At 38.7% G+C, this 21,323-nt stretch overlaps 1 protein-coding gene across 1 annotated transcript in view; it reads left to right on the forward strand.

Annotated features, from left to right (window-relative positions):
• Nucleotides 1-1,505: 1,505 nt before the first annotated feature.
• The window catches only part of PDE4D (phosphodiesterase 4D), a gene marked incomplete at both ends in the record, with an annotated part of 1,136,097 nt that continues 1,116,279 nt past the window's right edge, over nt 1,506-21,323 (forward strand). The window contains one exon of the mRNA XM_079703996.1: nt 1,506-1,547. Within this exon, the coding sequence (XP_079560122.1) occupies nt 1,506-1,547 (42 nt within the window). The remainder of the gene's footprint in view (nt 1,548-21,323) is intronic.

A 21,323-nucleotide genomic window follows, 5' to 3' on the forward strand; every position in this document is an offset into this window, starting at 1 on the left:
GGACCACTGAGTTCTCGTGCTGCTTTAGGCTGGCCTCCCCCAGGGGCCCACACAGATGCTGTGTTCCCCTGGAGTCCTCTCTCCTTTAGTTTTGTATGTTTTATAAAATTCTGTATAGTTACTTTGTTTTGTTTATGTTTTTCAGTGTGTAACTCACACTACTTTGCACTTTGATATTTTTCAATCATTTGAGCAAAACAAACTTTTTCAGACCTTGCTCACTGTTACTCTTTTCCTTCAACCTCAGACACAAGTCTTCTGAGAAGCTTAGAACAAATCTAAGTGACAGAACTACACGCTGTTAGGACCAGTCTATACATACAATGTCAGAGTTCTTGTGTTTTTTTCATGCCTGTCTGCCTCATCCTCTTATCCTCAGAGTAGCTTCTTTCCCAAAAGGCACTTCAACCCAAATGCAAATACACCCTGTAAGTATGTAAATCATGTCTAGATACAGCTGAATATCAGAAATGAACACAACACATCTAACTATTCTATTTGCTCTTTCTTCAAAGCTCAAAACAGAATTTTCTTCTTAATGTCTGGCGAAGGTGAAGGATAGGCAATGAGGCTATCATATTCATGTGGCAACTGCTGTAGAATAATTCTTTAATGGTTGCTGCTTGACTAGGTAAACAGTTTCTCTCAACCATTCCTTGCAACCTCTTTGAACTGAAGGGGTACGTTTACGCTAAGTTTACTGAAGAGCCACTGGAATGTCTTCCATGTACTGTAGATTATTGCTAATGAAACAAGAGACCATTATGCAGTGGTCAGAGGGCTTGCAGATGTAGGTAAGATTGCAGCAGTGAACAAAGCTAACTTGGCGATCCCTTAATGCAGCGGTTCCCAACATTTTTGATATCAGGGACGGGTTTCGTGGAAGACAATTTTTCCATAGAAGGGGGTGGGGGAATGGCTCAGGCGGTAATGCAAGCCATGGGGAGCAGCAGATGGACCACCACTCACCTCTTGCTGTGCGGCCCGGTTCCTAGCAGGCTGTGGAATGGTACCACGGCCTAGGGGTTGGGGACCCCTGCCTTAGTGGAAAATTGAGGGGTCCATAGCTGTACCAGCCAGATCAGCACATACACAAGTCAGTATGCATTTTCATTTCATACGTGTAACTTTAGGTTGTGGCTACCATACCTTTTTTTTTTTTTTTCAGCCACTAGAAATGTACATTTGAATGTTTAATGAGAAACAGATGGTGCCTGAAATCTCTAACTTACATTTAACAAAAACTGTTTTGGAAATGTTGCTCCTGTATACTTTTACTGCTTTAAACACAGCACCATTGTAACCTGTTTTGATGAATAATTGAAGAATTACTGTCCTCCTCTAAGACAGCATTTCAAAGTGCATGTGTTAATCATATACTTGATTAAACATTTCCTTGCCTTTCTCTTCAGAATGCCAATTGGCTTTTGAGTGGATAATTGTTGCAGTGAGAGCAGTGACATTGAAAACAACTATTGCCTGTTTGAATTACTTAAAGCACCACCATGAAGAGAAATACCTGTGATTTGCTTTCTCGGAGCAAAAGTGTAAGTACTTTTTGTTTTCATTTATTTTCTAAAACTGTGTATCCACAACTTTTTACTGTTTTCTTTTGGATTTTCATACTGTGCTTTCATATTGAGACTTGTGAGAAACCCTTGGTTAACTTTCAGTTCTCTGACTGTATGCAGCTTATTAACAAATGAAGACTTGTTTGTCTCTGTGGCCTGGTTGACATTTGATGGGAATTCTGTTTCAGCCAGTTTATATGCCTTACCATTCATTTGTATATGCCTACTGGTATGATATTGGAAACCCTGATTTTTGGATGCAGGCAGAAAATATAAAAAGTTGAAACTGAGAAAATTTATGTCTTGAATATCAAACTTTCTGGGCAAGTTCAAAAGGATAAATTGAACTTACATTACTAGGTACTTCAGTCAATCACATTCTGCAAGTTCATGTACATGATGAATAATGTGAATACTTAATCAGTGGGTCATCACTTCCATGAGCTTTCTACCATGGCATGTGTCTTTAATCCTCTAATCTCCTCCTTTAAATTTTTTTTTTTTTTTTTTTTTTTTTTTAGTGAAAGTCCTCAAGGCCCTGATGGAGATTGTCTTATTTCCACTCGGTGTTCTTAAGGTGCCAAAGTGGTGATCATTTCTAGATTTCTATTAGCTTATGAAAGAGAGCATAAGCAAATAGAGCAACTCAAAGAAAGCTACACAAGGCAGGGATGAAAGTAGACTGTTAATTTCCATCAGGCAAGCTCTAAGAACATGTCCCTTTGTTCATTTACCCAAGGGGAAAAAAGGCATCCAAACAGATGTAGTTATGACGTAGGAACATTCATTTGAAGGCATGAGAAAAACCACAAATGCAAACACATTTCTCTAGTACGGGAACACTTTATGTTACAACCAGTGATTCTATGGTGATGGCCCAAGGCCATTTTTAATTCTTTCTATAGAATTAATTACCATCAAGCTTTTAAGGGTGAGCAATGCAGGAGTAATGGGGAGGGAAGTATAGTGCCCAGTAGGGTTTTTAAAAAAATGAGGATGTACCCAGAAGTGTGCCAGTTCTTGGACTGAGTACTGACTCTGTTTAATAACCAACCAAGGAAATTCAACAAATTCTGAGGGAATGTCCAGATTCATTTGTTTTACTTGTTGGTGTTTAATTGTATGGATTATTGTGTAAAATCAAGGGCCATGGCATGGAGCCTGGAATTCCTTCTATTATCATAGAGCTGCTCATTGTAATGGGAGGTGACCTGCATACAAATTACCAAACTGCAATCACATCTTTCTGTTACTGAGCTTTTCTTATTATAAGTTAAATTTGAAAGCAAACCATACATATAATACTTCCTTCCTTTATTAAATTTCAGAAACATGTGATGTGAAAAATATGTATAAAGGTGAAAGGGAGAATATTTTGAATAATTAAAAATATATTATTAAACATTTCCCTGTTCTTGGAGGAAAATATTCCAAAGGCAAATGATTAACTGAGCTGTGACTTTAAGGACCTCCGAGTACTTCATGATGCTAGGAGATTTCCTATTTATATTTGCTTTATGCAAAAATTTTCATCTTGGTGGAAAGGCTCATGCTTCCCAGATTAAGAGAATCTGAGTTACACACACTTGTCCAAATGTAAACAGTAGAGCTCTCATTTCAATGCTTCTTAGCTTCTTGAAAATCCACTAGCATAAAGAAAGTGCTTCCACTTAATTAAATGACTCTAAGCAGGAGATTACTGTTTATCCGAGAAAAGAGCCAGACTTTTTGCCTAGTGAGAAGTTGTCACTTTAGAGTTTTTAAATTTTATTTTGCACTGGTTTAAGAATGTCACCCCCACCCCTTAAGTCTTTGCCATAACAGAGTCCAAAATTGTACACTTAGAAGTAGATGTTTCCCGTTTTTGATGAGGAAGGTTTAAAGAATTAATTTGATTTAGAATCTGAGAATATTTTTCTTTGGCATTACGGCATTTGAAAATCCAAAGAGAATGTTCTAAGTGTTCAAATGGGCTCCGCTCCTCCCTGTGTGTCTCTATGTATCTTGCTTCTGTCATTGTGAAAACTTAAGGAACACGAAAGAGGAGGGAAAAAAAGACCATCTTTAGACAGTCACCTTATTTGTTCTTGAGCATTTAAAGCAGTGTTCATATTTTTCTCCTCTCATTCAAGACCTGGTGCAGTGTCCCTTTTAATGACAAATGCTCTGAATTCTTCCTTTATTTGGAAGGGATCCATGAAAAATTTTAACTAAAAGAATATAAACAAACCACTTTTTACTTAAAGCAACAGTTTGCTGGTTTTGGAGGATAATTTGTAGTTGCAGTGGGTACAAAAGGGAGGAACTGGGCATATGGACAGTACCAAAGCAGGCATGGCCCCATTGGCTACCACAAGCAGAAGGTTCTCCCGTAAGTTTTGTGGTATGAAGGCCTTACCTCTTTTTAAAGTTTTCAAGCCACCTTTTATTGGACTGGCATTTTATTTTTGCAGGTATAATTAAAGTTCTAACATGACAGCTGTGCGTTTTATACCTCTTGGGGTGCTTAAGACTATATTTTTTTCTGGGTGTTGGTTCTCTGTCCAAAAGGGCAGAGCTCAAACAGATTTCTCTCTGTGTTAACCTCAGGAAGTGTCTTTGCCATTTATGTAATCTGGGGACAATTCTTGCTGTTCTGACTTTTGCTTCAATGGGACTGAACAAGTGACATTTGCACAACAATTACAAAATCTAAAATTTTAGTGTAAAACTATTTTATCTCAAAATAGTGATTGGTAAAATGAGGTTTGGTGAGTTATTACTCTCCTATAAGCTTCATAGCTGGAAAATCCCATGTACAAGGGGTGCTTTATTTTTATTTACTATTCTGAATCATAACGGATCAACTGTTTTCTCTATTTAAAACTTGCTTTCTTCTGCCTCAAATATGTTTTCATGAAGCCATTTAATTTGATCTAGAGCAGCATTTAGTTGTAAACATCTAGAATTTTTTTTTCCCTGCTACCTGCATAGCATAGCAATTTGGGACAGAGACAGAATGGTTAGCATAGAATACCCTTTCTGAGGCTGTTAGAAGATTTTATGAAAGCACTTGTAGCAACAACTCTGTTTTTAATTAAACAGTTTAATTTGCTACAGTGGTCAAGACTCTACCCCAGCCCTTTAGTGACCTGAGTTAACTCTGTTGACTCTTTTCAATCTATTGGTTCCAAAGGGAAAGGAGCCATTTACAGTGACCCCATCACCACATCTGTGACTCAAGCTTTCCTTGGCATTTGTCCAGTGAAATAGTAACATAGTATGACTCTTCCAAGGTTAAAAATTTAACTCTTGCAGCCTGTACTTCTGTTGAAAATAATTTTTAAAATAACAGATTTACTAGTCTTTGTATTCAGAATAATAATCATGATCTCCCAACATTAGGTTCTGGCATTTTTCAATATGGATATACTTTCACTGATCTAGCTTTTTATTGTCTACCCGGTATAAGGGAGCTGGTGTGATAAAGTACAGCAATCTCCAATGTAGGCTTTAAAAAGAAAATATTAGGAATTCTATTTATATTTACCTTTTACTGTCATCTGCTTTCAAAATCAGTATAGTTTAGAGATCACTGGTGCAGTGAAAATAGTTGTTGAGTTCAGAGATGTGGAATCAATCCCCAGATCCACTGGTGTTTAAAGATCTGACTGTTAGTAAATTACTTAATTTTTTTTGAACCTTAGTGTCTTTATCTGTAAGATAGAAAAATATCATAATGAAGGTGAAAACACCTATCACATAATAAGTTGCTTGATAAATTCTCTCTATTTTGAGGTTTGCAGATGCTTTTTTGTAGCTACAGAGCAGAGTGATAGTATCTGGCCCAGAAATGGATCAAATGGAAATGCCTGGAAATGAAGCAAGTTCTGCTCACTAAAGGGGTTCAAGTCTAGCTTCCAAGACCATTTAGTCAATATCTATATCATGTTAAAGATTCAGGCATAAGATGGGTGGTTAAACTATGTGAGAGTTCTGTTTTCTATCAGTTATGAGTTTCTTTGATTTTAGGTCCTGTTGTACCATTCATAAAACTGAATTGAAAATCAGTTCCCAGGTAAATATAAAATCAAAGCATTGGGGCAAAAAGAGTATATTATCAGCTCAGGCTGCCATAACAAATTACTGCAGACTAGGTGGCTTAAATAAGAGAATTTTATTTTCTCACAGTTCTGGAGGCTGAAGTCCAAGATCAAGGTGCTGGCTGATTTGGCTCCTGGTGAGAGCTTTCTTCCTGGCCTTCTCACTGTGTCCTCATGTGGTAGATGAGAGAGAGCAAGCTCTCTGGTGTCTCTTCTTATAAGGGCACTAATCCCATTATAAGGACCCCAGCTCATGACCTCATCTAACCCTGATTACCTCACAAAGGCCCCACCTCCAATATAATTACATTGGGGGTTAGGATTTCAACATGTGAATTTTGGAGGACACAACTATTCAGTCCATAACAATGAGTCTGATAATTTTAAGGGATGATATTAATAAGTGATTGTGATATTGGTGGCTGATATTCTGGAGTCCACATATTCTCCCAACTGGATAACACTGAAAACTATCCAGTTAACATGTTTCTCTTCATTTCCTATTTTCTAGATTTTATGTTAGGGGAACTCAGTGATGATTTTTGAGGTTCCAATCAGCTCTCTTCATAAACCTCAGGGGCTAACTTTATTTTTACTTAAAATATTTTTCCTCCCTTTACTATTCCTATTTTGCTTATTTTATACTGTTTGTTCTTAACATCCAATCCAGTAACATAAGTCTCCAAAGTACTTTCTCCTGTCAGTGGGTTTACCAGTTTAGCTAACTTTTTAGAGGTTTGTAAATTTCAGACCTGATTATCTCTGAGCCACCCCAGTTCTCTCTGTCTATGCCACTGCTTTTATGCTAACCAGGAATGAGAAGTAAAGGTACAGACTAGGGGAGAGACACATAAAATTGTCTATACTGATAGTGTATTTTTAAATCAGGGGTTATTTAAAAAAAAATTTTAAGTACTTTTCCTTATAATATCTCTGTTGGTATTCTCTCAACTCATGAATTTTTATAGACTTTCCCGTCTAGAGAATGAACTGGATAAATTTTAATATTTCTTCATTAATCAACTCTCTTATGTATTGAATTCTAATGTATCTTGTAGTATTTTACATTAAATTCTCCGTTTCTTAGTACCTTGTATCATTTTCTTCCTACCAGTTGGAGAGATTTACGATATCTTCTGCTCAATAGGATTTGTTGGTTTCTTGACAAAATTGCCCTCATTTGACTTAGGATTCTTTTGGATGCTCTATACTTGGATAAAATTTTCATTCACTAGATGCCTGTTAATTGTCGTTCCCTGTTCTTTTTTGATAGAATTGTTGTTTAGTATTTATTCAAAACTGGAAGCAAATCCTGGGCTGTTTGGAGGGCACAGAGTATCTGGGAAGTACTTAGCATTCTGAGTTTAAAACCCATCTAAATGGGCTTCCAGTTTTGAGACCAGGAGCCGTGAGCCCACCTGGTGAAGTATGCTCAGCAGGCTTCCTAGAATCTCCTCTTTTCACAAAAGACTTCAGATGTCCAAAATTTGTAAACCAAATTTATCTCTTTCTTAAAAAATAATGTTTTCTAGTTATACTTTTACATTGCTGAGTTTTGAGAAGCAACTGCTCTTTTAATGGCCCAGGCTGAGAAATTTGTGCCATTTCATTCCACTGGTGCCTACTTGGAGAGGGGAGACTGAAAAGAAATTTAGAAAAGATGATACATTTTGTTAGGGCACTTCAGAGGTATCTGCATTTGATTGTTCCTCACAATTACTCTGTAAGACTGCTTATTCTGGGGGCTTTATGGTTCAAGTAAAAATAATGGATCCCTTTCCAGACTGGCCTCCTTTCTCTGCTATATCCATCACCACCTAAGGTATGAGATTGACAGAATTGTAACAGCTTAGAATCCTGATGAAGTTAAGTATATAGAAACTGGATTTTTCACTGCTGGTGTCTCTTTAAGTCCAAAGAAGGTCAGAGGAGATACTATTGGTAAAGACGCTTTGAAACGTGCAAAGTACAAAGCAAAACTAAAATAATATTCTTGCTTGTGTCTTTGTTAGCAGTAAACTGAAATGAGAACTTGTAGTTTCAGAGGTTTTATTCCTTTGGTCATTACTCCTGCCTTCATGCTTCATGCTTGTGCTCTTTCTTTACAAAATTCGAAACATATTTATTGAATGGCTACTGTGTGTTAGGAACTGTGCTTGCTAGGCTCTGGGTATCCAATGGGGAGTAAGATACATATGGTCTCTACTCTTATAGAGCATATTTGACAACTAAATTTATAACTGTTATAATATTCTATTTATTATTTCATCCCCCCACACCACCCTGACTGCCCAAGCCTGTCCCACTTTAATCTTTAATTCTTCCCAGGGATGCTGAAGTCGCATCCCTCTTACACCTCTGTGTACTTGTTCTTTGCATCCTGGGTATCCTCTTTGGCAGGATATTTTAAACTGTGAATAATGTACCATGCTTGTCAATTACGCTCATTGTTTCAGAAACATAGATTATTTTCAAGTGGTTAAAAAGAATTTTTCTCAGATAATCAACAATAGTGCAAGAATAGCCGAGTATAAATGAATGTGAGTATGGAGGAAAGGTCTGAAAGAGTAGGGGCTGATCAGCCACCATTTGCTCTGAAATCAATCACATGACAATTTTAGTGGCCATAGTCAATCATTACATTGTTGCCTTTGAAAAACACCTCCATTTTTTTTCCCCCTGATATTGTGATGTGTTTGCTACTTCATTTTTGGACACTTTCGAGTTGGAGTTGAATTCTGAATGATTATATCCAAGAAATAATTGCCTATACTTTACTTCACAATGTAAACATCAAAGATACGTAAAAATGGAGAGAAGTTTTGTTGAGTTGATGATAAATATTAAGGAATGACTCGTACAGATAGTATTGCTCCGTAACAAAGTGAAATTATGAAGAAAAGCATAATAATTTGGTGACGTTTTCTATTAATAGTATATTGCTCCAGAAAAAAATGTTTACTTATAAAGGCCACATAGTTTTAATTAAAGCCAGTTTTCTTTTTCTTAAGTTAGAGTTAGATGTCATTTTTTATTATTAAAATGGCTACCTATAAGCAAGTATTTTGAAGGTTAAAAATGATGTCAGTTAAACTTACCAATGTGTTTACACAGTTTCCCAATGTCAGTGCTTTCAAAGTCAGCCCAGGGATGGTCCTTAAGGTCCTGAGTTATAGTCCAGGTTTTGCCACTTTGTATCTATGTCCTGGTAGGGGAAGGAGGATGAGAAAACCATAAATCATTAGATTATTATCAAATGCTCTCAATATCTACTATGATTGTTTCAAGGGTAAAATGAGAAAACAGTATTGAAAGCACATTACAAAGTAAAAATAAACAAAAAGCCAAACCAACCAAGCAAAAACACCCCCAAATAATGTTGTTTGGTACTCAGTTGTAACACATGCTTCTGTACCAAGTGATTTAAGTCTTAGGCATTTTTTAAAAATAGAATTGGTCCATTGATAAACAGATTAACAAAAAACCCTTCACTTTTATTGTTAGAAAAAGTCATTCTTGACAGTTCACACATTCCCCTAAGTTGTGTATATTAAAAGCCTTAATGCCATGGCCAAGAATGGTTAATGGTTATGTTGTTAGAGCCCCTGACCTTGCTTCCTAGTTTCTTCTATTGCCTAGATTGGTCACACACCACACACATAGAATTTGGGGTACAGGTCCAGTATTAGCACAAGCACTGGGAATAAGACATTTAGCTTATAACTCTCTTATGGTCATATCTGTCCTCCCCGCAAACTCCTTACTATTATGGAAGCCTGGACTTCGGTGTTGGCAATAATGCTTCTGTGCTAGTGATTTGGCCATGTTTATAGCCCTCAGCCTCCTGAATTTAATTCAGTCAACAATATTTATTAAGCCCTCACCAACTATTAGACTGTACTACAGCAGTCATACCCCATGGAGCTGCATACCAAATGATACCCCAGAAGTTTGGATAATTAACAGTCCACCAATTCACTTCCAGATTGAGACTTAAGCACTTCAGAGAATCTGGCTCACTGATCATTAAAAACCAAATGTATTACAACTACTCAAACAATAATACCACAGTGCTACAATAAAAATCATCTTTTCCACAAACTCATTTAAAACAACAAGCTACAAGTTTTACAGGTCTTCATTTCTGCTTTGTACTTTAAAATATTAAATGCCCAACTTATGTTTTTCTAGAAGAGGCCATTACATAGCATTAATTTACCAGCAGGGTTGCATTTCAATATAAGATGAATCATACCAAGTGAGACCTAGATATTGCTCAGAAGCAATAGTCTCTGAAGGGATATTCAAAGATAAACAAGGGTGTTGAGGAAACCATGAGAAATCCCCAGAATGTACACATAGAAAGACATAAAAGATTCTTTTTCTGTTGTTGTTGAATTGCTCATGCAGGAATTCAGAAGATGTATTTCCTCACCCAATATAAATGAAATAATTGGCAAAGTAGTCAGAGAGGAGTATCTCCTCCAGTGGGTAGTGTTGTTATCTATTTAGAAAGCATTTGTATGTTCTGACTTCCCAAAACAGTGCTGAAAAACTTTTAAAGTGAGAAGGGAAAACTGAAAACACCCTCCCCATGCAAATGGAGTTAGATGTTGACAAAAGTGGCTTAGAATAGATATAAGTGAAAAAATTTCTGATAGAGTTTTCTAATGTTGGCACAGTCTTTTCTGAGGAGATTATGAGATGGTCTTATAACAATATCTTTCAAAGTTCTGATCAAGTCTTTATGTTTTTTAGACATATTGTTTGCATAAGCAAGGTCGGTTCTCAGCAGAGAGCGTCCCCGTTCCACTAAAAATATTCGAAGGGACTGAATTATCAATGAATCCAAACAGTCACTAAACCCTATTACTTCAATTACTCCCAGAAGAATAACTTCTTAACTTCAGAACATTGAGGGGTTCTGGGTTGAACTATCCAACTTCTGGTTTAAGCTCAGAGATGTAGAATGTTGCAAAGAGTGTCAGTCCCACCCTGCCATCAAGTAAAAATCTAGACACACTACATATTCATGACTTTAAAAAAATCCATCGGAGACAGAGGAAGATGGCGGAAGAGTAAGACGCGGAGATCACCTTCCTCCCCACAGATACATCAGAAATTCATCTAAACGTGGAACAACTCCAACAGAACACCTACTGAACGCTGACAGAAGACCTCAGACCCCCCAAAAGGCAAGAAACTCCCCACATACCTGGGTAGGTCAAAAGAAAAAAAGAATAAACAGAGACAATAGGATATGGACGGGACCTGCACCAGTGGGAGGGAGCCGTGAAGGAGGGAAGGTTTCTACACACTACAAGCCCCTTCGCGGGCGGAGACTGCGGGTGGCGGAGGGGGAAAGCTTCGGAGTAGCGGAGGAGAGCACAGCAACAGGGGTGCGGAGGGCAAAGCGGAGAGATTCTGGCACAGAGGATCGGTGCCCTCAGGCACACACCAGCCCGAGAAGCTTGTCTGCTCGGCCCACGGGGCGGGCGGGGCTGGGAGCTGAGGCTCGGGTATCGGCTTTCAGTCGGAGCGCAGGGAGAGGACTGGGGCTGGCGGCAGGAAGAGAGCCTGAAGGGGTTAGTGCTAGCCCGGAGGGAGTCCGGGGAAAGGGTCTGGAGCTACCGGAGAGGCAAGAGACTTTTTTCCCTTTTGTTGCCTGGTGCGCGAGGAGAGGGCATTCCCCTCCCTCCCCTCTGCCTGAGTGAGCCAGAGCCCCCGAATCAGCAGCTCCTTTAAACCCGTCCTGTCTGAGCGAAGAACGGACGCCCTCCGGCGACCTACGCGCCGAGGCGGGGCCAGGTCCAAGGCTGAGACCCGGGAGTTGTGAGAGCAGAGACAGGGAAATCTCTCTGTGCAGCCTCGGAGGCAGTGGATTAAAGCTCCACGGTCCATTTGATGTGCCCTGCGTCTGTGGAGTGTAAGAATGGACAGCGAATCATCCCAAATTGAGGAAGTGGACTTTGAGGACAAGATTTAAGACTTTCCCCCCTTTTTACAACAAATTATCCCAAATTAAGGAGGTGGACTTAGCAAGATTTCAGACTTCTCGCCCTTTTCCTCTTTTTACAACGAATTATCCCAAATCGAGGAGGTGGTCTTGGAGAGCAAGATTTTTGATTTTTCCCCCTGCTCTCTTTTTGTGACTGTGTATGTGTAATCTTCTGTGTAAGATTCTCTCTGTATAGCTTTGCTTCCACCATATGTCCCAGGGTTCTATCGGTCCGAGTTTTTTTTTTTTTCAATAATTACTTTTTAATTTTAATAACGCTACTATATTTCAGACTTTATTCTATTTTACTTTACCTACTCTTTCTTTTTTTCCTACCTTCCCTTCCTCCCTCCCTCCCTCCGCTCCTCCTTTCCTTCTTTCTTTTTCTTTCCTCCCTCCCTCCCTCCCACCCTTCTTCTTTCCACTTTCTTTTTCTTTCCTTCCTCCCTCCCTCCCTCCTGTCTTTCTTTCCTTCTTCCCTTCCTTGCTCCCTCCCTCCCTTCTTCCATTCACTCTTCCTTTTGCTTTCATTCCTCCCTCCCTCCCTCCTTTCTTTCTTTCTTTCTTTCCATCCTCCCTCCCTCCCTCCCTCCCTCCTTTCTTTATTGCTTCCTTCCTTCCTTCCTTTCTTCCCTTCTTCCTTTCTTTCCCTCTCTCTTTCTTTCTTCTACTAATTCTTTCTTTCTACTTTTTCTCACTGTCATTCTGAGCCGGGTGGATGAAAGACTCGTGGTGCTGCAGCTAGGAGTCAGTGCTGTGCCTCTGAAGTGGGAGAGCCAACCTCAGGACACTGGTCCACAAGAGACCTCCCAGCTCCACATAATATCAAGCAGCGAAAATCTCCCAGGGATCTCCATCTCAACACCAGCACCCAGCTTCAGTCAACGACCAGCAAGCTACAGTGCTGGTCACCCTAGGCCAAGCAACTAGCAAGGCAGGAACACAACCCCACCCATTAGCAGAGAGGATACCTAAAAACATAATAAGTCCACAGGCACCCCAAAACACACCACCAGACGTGGACCTGTCCACCAGAAAGACAAGATCGAGCTTCAACCACCAGAACACAGGCATTAGTCCCCCCCACCAGGAAGCCTACACAACCTACTGAAACAACCTTAGCCACGGGGGACAGACACCAAAAACAACGGGAACTACGAATCTGCAGCCTGCAAAAAGGAGACCCCAAACACAGTAACATAAGCAAAATGAGAAAGCAGAAAAACACACAGCAGGTGAAGGAGCAAGATAAAAACCTACCAGACCTAACAAATGAAGAGGTAATAGGCAGTCTACCTGAAAAAGAATTCAGAATAATGATAGTAAAGATGATCCAAAATCTTGGAAATAAGATAGACAAAATGCAAGAAACAGTTAACAAGGACCTAGAAGAACTAAAGATGAATCAAGCATCGATTAAAAACACAATAAATGAAATGAAAAATACTCTAGATGGGATCAATAGCAGAATAACTGAGGCAGAAGAACGGATAAGTGAGGTGGAAGATAAAATAGTGGAAATAACTGATGCAGAGCAAAATAAAGAAAAAAGAATGAAAAGAATAGAGGACAGTCTCAGAGACCTCTGGGACAACATTAAACGCACCAACATTCGAATTATAGGGGTTCCAGGAGAAGAAGAGAAAAAGAAAGGGACTGAGAAAATATTTGAAGAGATTATAGTTGAAAACTTCCCTAATATGGGAAAGGAAATAGTTAATCAAGTCCAGGAGGCACAGAGAGTCCCATACAGAATAAATCCAAGGAGAAATACGCCAAGACACATATTAATCAAACTGTCAAAAATTAAACACAAAGAAATCATATTAAAAGCAGCAAGGGAAAAACAACAAATAACACACAAGGGAATCCCCATCAGGTTAACAGCTGATCTCTCAGCAGAAACTCTACAAGCCAGAAGGGAGTGGCAGGACATAATTAAAGTGATGAAGGAGAGAAACCTGCAACCAAGATTACTCTACCCAGCAAGGATCTCATTCAGATTTGATGGAGAAATTAAAACGTTTGCAGACAAGCAAAAGCTGAGAGAGTTCAGCACCACCAAACCAGCTTTACAGCAAATGCTAAAGGAACTTCTCTAGGCAAGAAACACAACAGAAGGAATATACCTACAATAACGAACCCAAAGCAATTAAGGAAATGGGAATAGAAACATACATATCAATAATTACCTTAAATGTAAATGGACTAAATGCTCCCACCAAAAGACACAGAGTGGCTGAATGGATACAAAAACAAGACCCATATATATGCTGTCTACAAGAGACCCACTTCAGACCTAGAGACACATACAGATTGAAAGTAAGGGGATGGAAAAAGATATTCCATGCAAATGGAAATCAAAAGAAAGCTGGAGTAGCAATTCTCATATCAGACAAAATAGACTTTAAAATAAAGACTATTAGAAGAGACAAAGAAGGACACTACATAACGATAAAGGGATCGATCCAAGAAGACGATATAACAATTGTAAATATTTATGCACCCAACATAGGAGCACCTCAATACATAAGGCAAATACTAACAGCCATAAAAGGGGAAATCGACAGTAACACAATCATAGTAGGGGACTTTAACACCCCACTTTCACCAATGGACAGATCATCCAAAATGAAAATAAATAAGGAAACACAAGCTTTAAATGATACATTAAACAAGATGGACTTAGTTGATATTTATAGGACATTCCATCCAAAAACAACAGAATACACTTTTTTCTCAAGTGCTCATGGAACATTCTCCAGGATAGATCATATCTTGGGTCACAAATCAAGCCTTGGTAAATTTAAGAAAATTGAAATTGTATCAAGTATCTTTTCCGACCACAATGCTATGAGACTAGACATCAATTACAGGAAAAGATCTGTAAAAAATACAAACACATGGAGGCTAAACAATACACTACTCAATAACGAAATGATCACTGAAGAAATCAAAGAGGAAATAAAAAAATACCTAGAAACAAATGACAGTGGAGACACGACGACCCAAAACCTATGGGACGCAGCAAAAGCAGTTCTAAGGGGGAAGTTTATAGCAATACAATCTCACCTTAAGAAACAGGAAACATCTCGAGTAAACAACCTAACCCTGCACCTAAAGCAATTAGAGAAAGAAGAACAAAAAACCCCCAAAGTTAGCAGAAGAAAAGAAATCATAAAGATCAGATCAGAAATAAATGAAAAAGAAATGAAGGAAACAATAGCAAAGATCAATAAAACTAAAAGCTGGTTCTTAGAGAAGATAAACAAAATTGACAAACCATTAGCCAGACTCATCAAGAAAAGAAGGGAGAAGACTCAAATCAATAGAATTAGAAATGAAAAAGGAGAAGTAACGACTGACACTGCAGAAATACAAAAGATCATGAGAGATTACTATAAGCAACTCTATGCCAATAAAATGGACAACCTGGAAGAAATGGACAAATTCTTAGAAATGCACAACCTACCAAGACTGACTCAGGAAGAAATAGAAAATATGAATAGACCAATCACAAGCACTGAAATTGAAACTGTGATTAAAAATCTTCCATCAAACAAAAGCCCAGGACCAGATGGCTTCACAGGCGAATTCTATCAAACATTTAGAGAAGAGCTAACACCCATCCTTCTCAAACTCTTCCAAACAATATCAGAGGAAGGAACACTCCCAAACTCATTCTACGAGGCCACCATCACCTTGATACCAAAACCAGGCAAGGATGTCACAAAGAAAGAAAACTACAGGCCAATATCACTGATGAACATAGATGCAAAAATCCTCAACAAAATACTAGCAAACAGAATCCAACAGCACATTAAAAGGATCATACACCATGATCAAGTGGGGTTTATTCCAGGAATGCAAGGATTCTTCAATATACGCAAATCAATCAATGTGATACACCATATTAACAAGTTGAAGGAGAAAAACCATATGATCATCTCAATAGATGCAGAGAAAGCTTTCGACAAAATTCAACACCCATTTATGATAAAAACCCTGCAGAAAGTAGGCATAGAGGGAACTTTCCTCAACATAATAAAGGCCATATATGACAAACCCACAGCCAACATTGTCCTCAATGGTGAAAAACTGAAACCATTTCCACTAAGATCAGGAACAAGACAAGGCTGCCCACTCTCACCACTCTTATTCAACCTAGTTTTGGAAGTTTTAGCCACAGCAATCAGAGAAGAAAAGGAAATAAAAGGAATCCAAATTGGAAAAGAAGAAGTAAAGCTGTCACTGTTTGCAGATGACATGATACTATACATAGAGAATCCTAAAGATGCTACCGAAAAACTACTAGAGCTAATCAATGAATTTGGTAAAGTAGCAGGATACAAAATTAATGCACAGAAATCTCTGGCATTCCTGTACACTAATGATGAAAAATCTGAAAATGAAATCAAGAAAACACTCCCATTTACCATTGCAACAAAAAGAATAAAATATCTAGGAATAAACCTACCTAAGGAGACAAAAGACCTGTATGCAGAAAATTATAAGACGCTGATGAAAGAAATTAAAGATGATATAAATAGATGGAGAGATATACCATGCTCCTGGATTGGAAGAATCAATATTGTGAAAATGACTCTACTACCCAAAGCAATCTACAGATTCAATGCAATCCCTATCAAACTACCACTGGCATTTTTCACAGAAGTAGAACAAAAAATTTCAAAATTTGTTTGGAAAAACAAAAGACCCCGAATAGCCAAAGCAATCTTGAGAACGAAAAACGGAGCTGGAGGAATCTGGCTGCCTGACTTCAGACTATACTACAAAGCCACAGTAATTAAGACAGTGTGGTACTGGCATAAAAACAGAAAGATAGATCAGTGGATCAGGATAGAAAGCCCAGAGATAAACCCACGCACATATGGCCAACTTATCTTTGATAAAGGAGGCAGGAATGTACAGTGGAGAAAGGACAGCCTCTTCAATAAGTGGTGCTGGGAAAACTGGACAGGGACATGTAAAAGTATGAGATTAGATCATTCCCTAACATCATACACAAAAATAAGCTCAAAATGGATTAAAGACCTAAATGTAAGGCCAGAAACTATCAAACTCTTAGAGGAAAACATAGGTAGAACACTCTATGACATAAATCACAGCAAGATCCTTTTGGACCCACCTCCTAGAGAAATGGAACTAAAAACAAAGATAAACAAATGGGACCTAATGAAACTTCAAAGCTTTTGCACAGCAAAGGAAACCATAAACAAGACCAAAAGACAACCCTCAGAATGGGAGAAAATATTTGCAAATGAAGCAACTGACAAAGGATTAATCTCCAAAATTTATAAACAGCTCATGCAGCTCAATAGCAAAAAAACAAACAACCCAATCCAAAAATGGGCCGAAGACTTAAATAGGCATTTCTCCAAAGAAGATATACAGACTGCCAACAAACACATGAAAGAATGCTCAACATCATTGATCATTAGAGAAATGCAAATCAAAACTACAATGAGATATCATCTCACACCAGTCAGAATGGCCATCATCAAGAAATCTAGAAACAATAAATGCTGGAGAGGGTGTGGAGAAAAGGGAACACTCTTGCACTGCTGGTGGGAATGTGGATTGGTACAGCCGCTATGGAGAACAGTGTGGAGGTTCCTTAAAGAACTAAAAATGGAACTACCATATGACCCGGCAATCCCACTACTAGGCATATACCCTGAGAAAACCATAATTCAAAAGGAGACATGTACCAAAATGTTCATTGCAGCTCTATTCACAATAGCCCGGAGCTGGAAACAACCTAAGTGTCCATCATCGGATGAATGGATAAAGAAGATGTGGCACATATATACAATGGAATATTACTCAGCCATAAAAAGGAACGAAACTGAGCTATTTGTAATGAGGTGGATAGACCTAGAGTCTGTCATACAGAGTGAAGTAAGTCAGAAAGAGAAAGACAAATACCGTATGCTAACACATATATATGGAATTAAAAAAAAAAATGTCATGAAGAACCTAGGGGTAAAACGGGAATAAAGACACAGACCTACTTGAGAACGGACTTGAGGATATGGGGAGGGTGAAGGGTAAGCTGTGACAAAGCGAAAGAGAGGCATGGACATATATACACTACCAAACGTAAGGTAGATAGATAGTGGGAAGCAGCCGCAGAGCACAGGGAGATCAGCTCGGTGCTTTGTGACCGCCTGGAGGGGTGGGATAGGGAGGGTGGGAGGGAGGGAGACGCAATAGGGAAGGGATGTGGGAACAGATGTGTATGTATGACTGATTCACTTTGTTATAAAGCAGAAACTAAAAAAAAAAAAAAAAAATCCATCAGAGAATTGAGGTTGTAGGACAACCAAGCAACCCCAAATCTGGAAAGAGACAGGCAGACACTTTTTAAGAAGAAGAGAAAGGATGCCGTCATTTGCTTACATCAGATGCTATGTAAAGCAGTAAGGAGAGTCAGAGAAAATTTTTAATGAATTGCTAAAGGTTGAGTGTGGGCTAGCGTGAGAGTATGGACACACTGGCCGTTGCATATGCAGGGTTGTGGGGGAATCCTGTAGCAGACTTTTCCTCTACAAACCTCACCAGGTGCTCACAGGGAAGACTGGGGAGAACAGCAGCCACTATTGAAACCAGACCCATCTCCCCAGTGGAATTAAAGAGCTACTCTGTAAAGGGAAGAGCAGTAAGAACTTCTGACTTAGGGTACTGGGGGAAATCCATTGGTGAAGAAGGGAACAGGAAAATAAAGCTCTGTCTTCAGAGTGGGAGGTAAGAATATGTGCTAGGACCAGCACTACAGTTGGAGGAGGAGCAGAAGCACTTGTAATGACCTCATCCCTGAGCCCCGGGAGCACAGTGCCTACCTAAGACTGAGGCTTAATCAGAACATCAAGGAACACTCTTCTTCCCTGATCTCCCATCAACATCCTAACAAGCATTGAGTGAAAATAACAGTGGAATAGGCTGCAAGAGCTTCCAGAGACAGATTCTCTGGGGGCCCAGCACAAAAGGGAGACCCAAAACTAAGGATGGAGCAGATATTAAGAAAACAACCACTGGAAAGCCATTCCATAATCCAGGGTTCCCCAACCCCCAGGTTGGTCCACAGCCTGTTTGGAGCCAGGCCACACAGCAGGAGGTGAATGGTGGATGAGCGAGTGAAGCTTCTTCTGCCACTCCCCATCACTCGCATTACTGCCTGAACCATCACCCCCGCCCCCATCTGCAGAAAAATTGTCCTCCACGAAACTGGCTCCTGGTGCCAGAAAGGTTGGGGACGGCTGCCATAACCTATGCATGTGGTGTTATTAGAGAAATTTGATGCCTGTGGTGCACTGAGGTTAATCATAAGAACAAAACCCCTCAAATCTAGTCCCGTTCCTGACTAGATTAATTCAAATTCCCATGCAAAAGGCCTAGCAGAAGGAAAACTGTGCTTATCTTTAAGCATAAAAATTTATTCACCTCAGTATCCACTGTTCAACACAAGATATCCAATTTTCAGTAAAAAAATATTAGGCAAATAGAAAGACAAGAGAAAATACTTCAAAAGGACAAAATAATATACAGAAGCATCCCAGATATGGCACAAATGTTAAAATGATCAGACTAGGAATTTAAATTTGATTAGTATGTTAAAGTTTCTAATGGAAAAGATTGACAACATGTAAGATCAAATAGATAATTTCAGCAGAGAGACGGAAACTATAAGAATCAAATGAAATGCTAGAAATAAAAAACACAGTAACAAAGATGAAGAGTGTCTTCGGGCCTATTAGTAGACTTGACACAGCCAAGGACAGAATCAGTGAAATTGAAGATAAGTCAGTAGAAATCACTCAAACTGGAATACAAAAAGGAAAGAAAACGTAGAAGAAAGAGAACGTAACAGATCATCCAAGAGCTATAAGTGGTATAGCATATGCATAATTGAAATCACAGAAGGAAAAGAAAGAGAAATTGAGGTAGAAGAAATGTTTGAAGAAATAATGACTGAAAAGTTTTCAAAATTAATGACACACACCAAGTCAGACTCTAAAGCTCAGAGTACACCAAGCAAGATACATACCAAAGTACACACACACACACACACACACACACACACACACTCACACTCACAGAAGCATAGCATTCAAATGACTGAAATCAAGACACAAAGAGAACATCTTGAATGTAGAGAAAGAAGACAAATTACATACAGAGGAACAAGGATGAGAATTACAGTAAACTTATCCTCAGAAACTATGCAGGCAAGGAGCCATAGGAGTGGCATCTGTAAAGTACTGAGACAAAACTGTTAACCTAGAATTCTATACCCAGCAAGAATATACCTAAAATATGCAGTAAAAATACTTTATTGGAGTGAACTATTCCACTTTCCTATCCTTTTTTTTGTGTCCCCCAAATAACATGCACATATGCTCTCATGATTTTTGCTTTCTTTCTTCAAGTCTGAAAGGCTGAAGATATTCCTCCTGTTCAGGACCAACACCTCCAGCTCCTCAGACTACTTAGTCAATTACCCCCTCCCTCCTACATACTCAACTGCAGTTTTGCTCATCTCTTTTCTATCTCTCCTTTTGGCCTTGGAAAATGAATTAGATCTTCAATTTGCTTTTGACACTGCTGCCCATGTGTACATCTTTGGACAATTCCTCTTCTCTTCCTGATATTTATTTAAATATTTCCTTTCAGGTCTGTATGCCCCTTAAACAATGCTGTTCCCCAAGATCCTGTCTTTGGCCCACAAGATATTCTAAGATAATCTTACCTCCTTTCCAGTCTTTATCTGTTTTCTGTTTGTGTCTAAATCTCCATGTCCATTTCAGATTTCTAGTTTTAGTTTCAGAATTTTATTCAGTTGCAGGTTGGACATTCATTATCTCCACACATTTCCCAAACTAGATTCATGCACTATTCTTTCTCCTCTCTAAACATGCTTCTGCTTTTCTATTCTCTACTGCATTTGCTGCCCCAGGCATCAAGCCAATGGCCTAAACCAAAGCCCTGGGAACCTTCCTCAACTCCTTGCTCATTATCCCTCCCAACATCTAAACAAGCAACAAATGTTACTGCAGTTATCTGAGTCTTCCTCATTCCGACTGTACTTCCTACTCTGCCAATGACTTGGGAATCACTTTATTTTTCCTTACCATGCTGGGTGTCATTAAAGTATATACCAAAGTAGAGAGGACCAATAAAATTATGTATGTGTTGTATATGTAAGCTAGTAACATTTGTTTCTTTATCCATTTCTGTTGCAGATCTTACTTTTTCCTATTAGCAGCGTACTGTCTTGTTTTGAATCTATATCTTTTCACAATTGCTTTTGATTAGAATTTAAACTAGTTCTTAAAGGCTAAATCTGCAACAAAGTAGAAGCTGACGTTATAAATGTATGTGTGTGAGTGTAATTTCTATTACAGCCATCATTCATAATTCATTATTTTTTTAAGAATAATTATAGTAAAGGCTGATCGTGCATATATGATTTTGTATATAAACGGATTGGATGAATGTTAGATTTTTGTACTAGATATCAAGTGGAATTAAGATCTAATATGTGTGCTAACATGACTAATAATAATAATAACTTATAATTGTAAAATACAATTGTTTCATATGCCACCCCAACATTTTCTTGTTCTTTTCATCACAAAAACTTGCAGGTAG

This window comes from Hyperoodon ampullatus (assembly GCF_949752795.1).
Source record: "Hyperoodon ampullatus genome assembly, chromosome: 4".
NCBI classification, from domain to species: Eukaryota; Metazoa; Chordata; class Mammalia; order Artiodactyla; family Ziphiidae; genus Hyperoodon; species Hyperoodon ampullatus.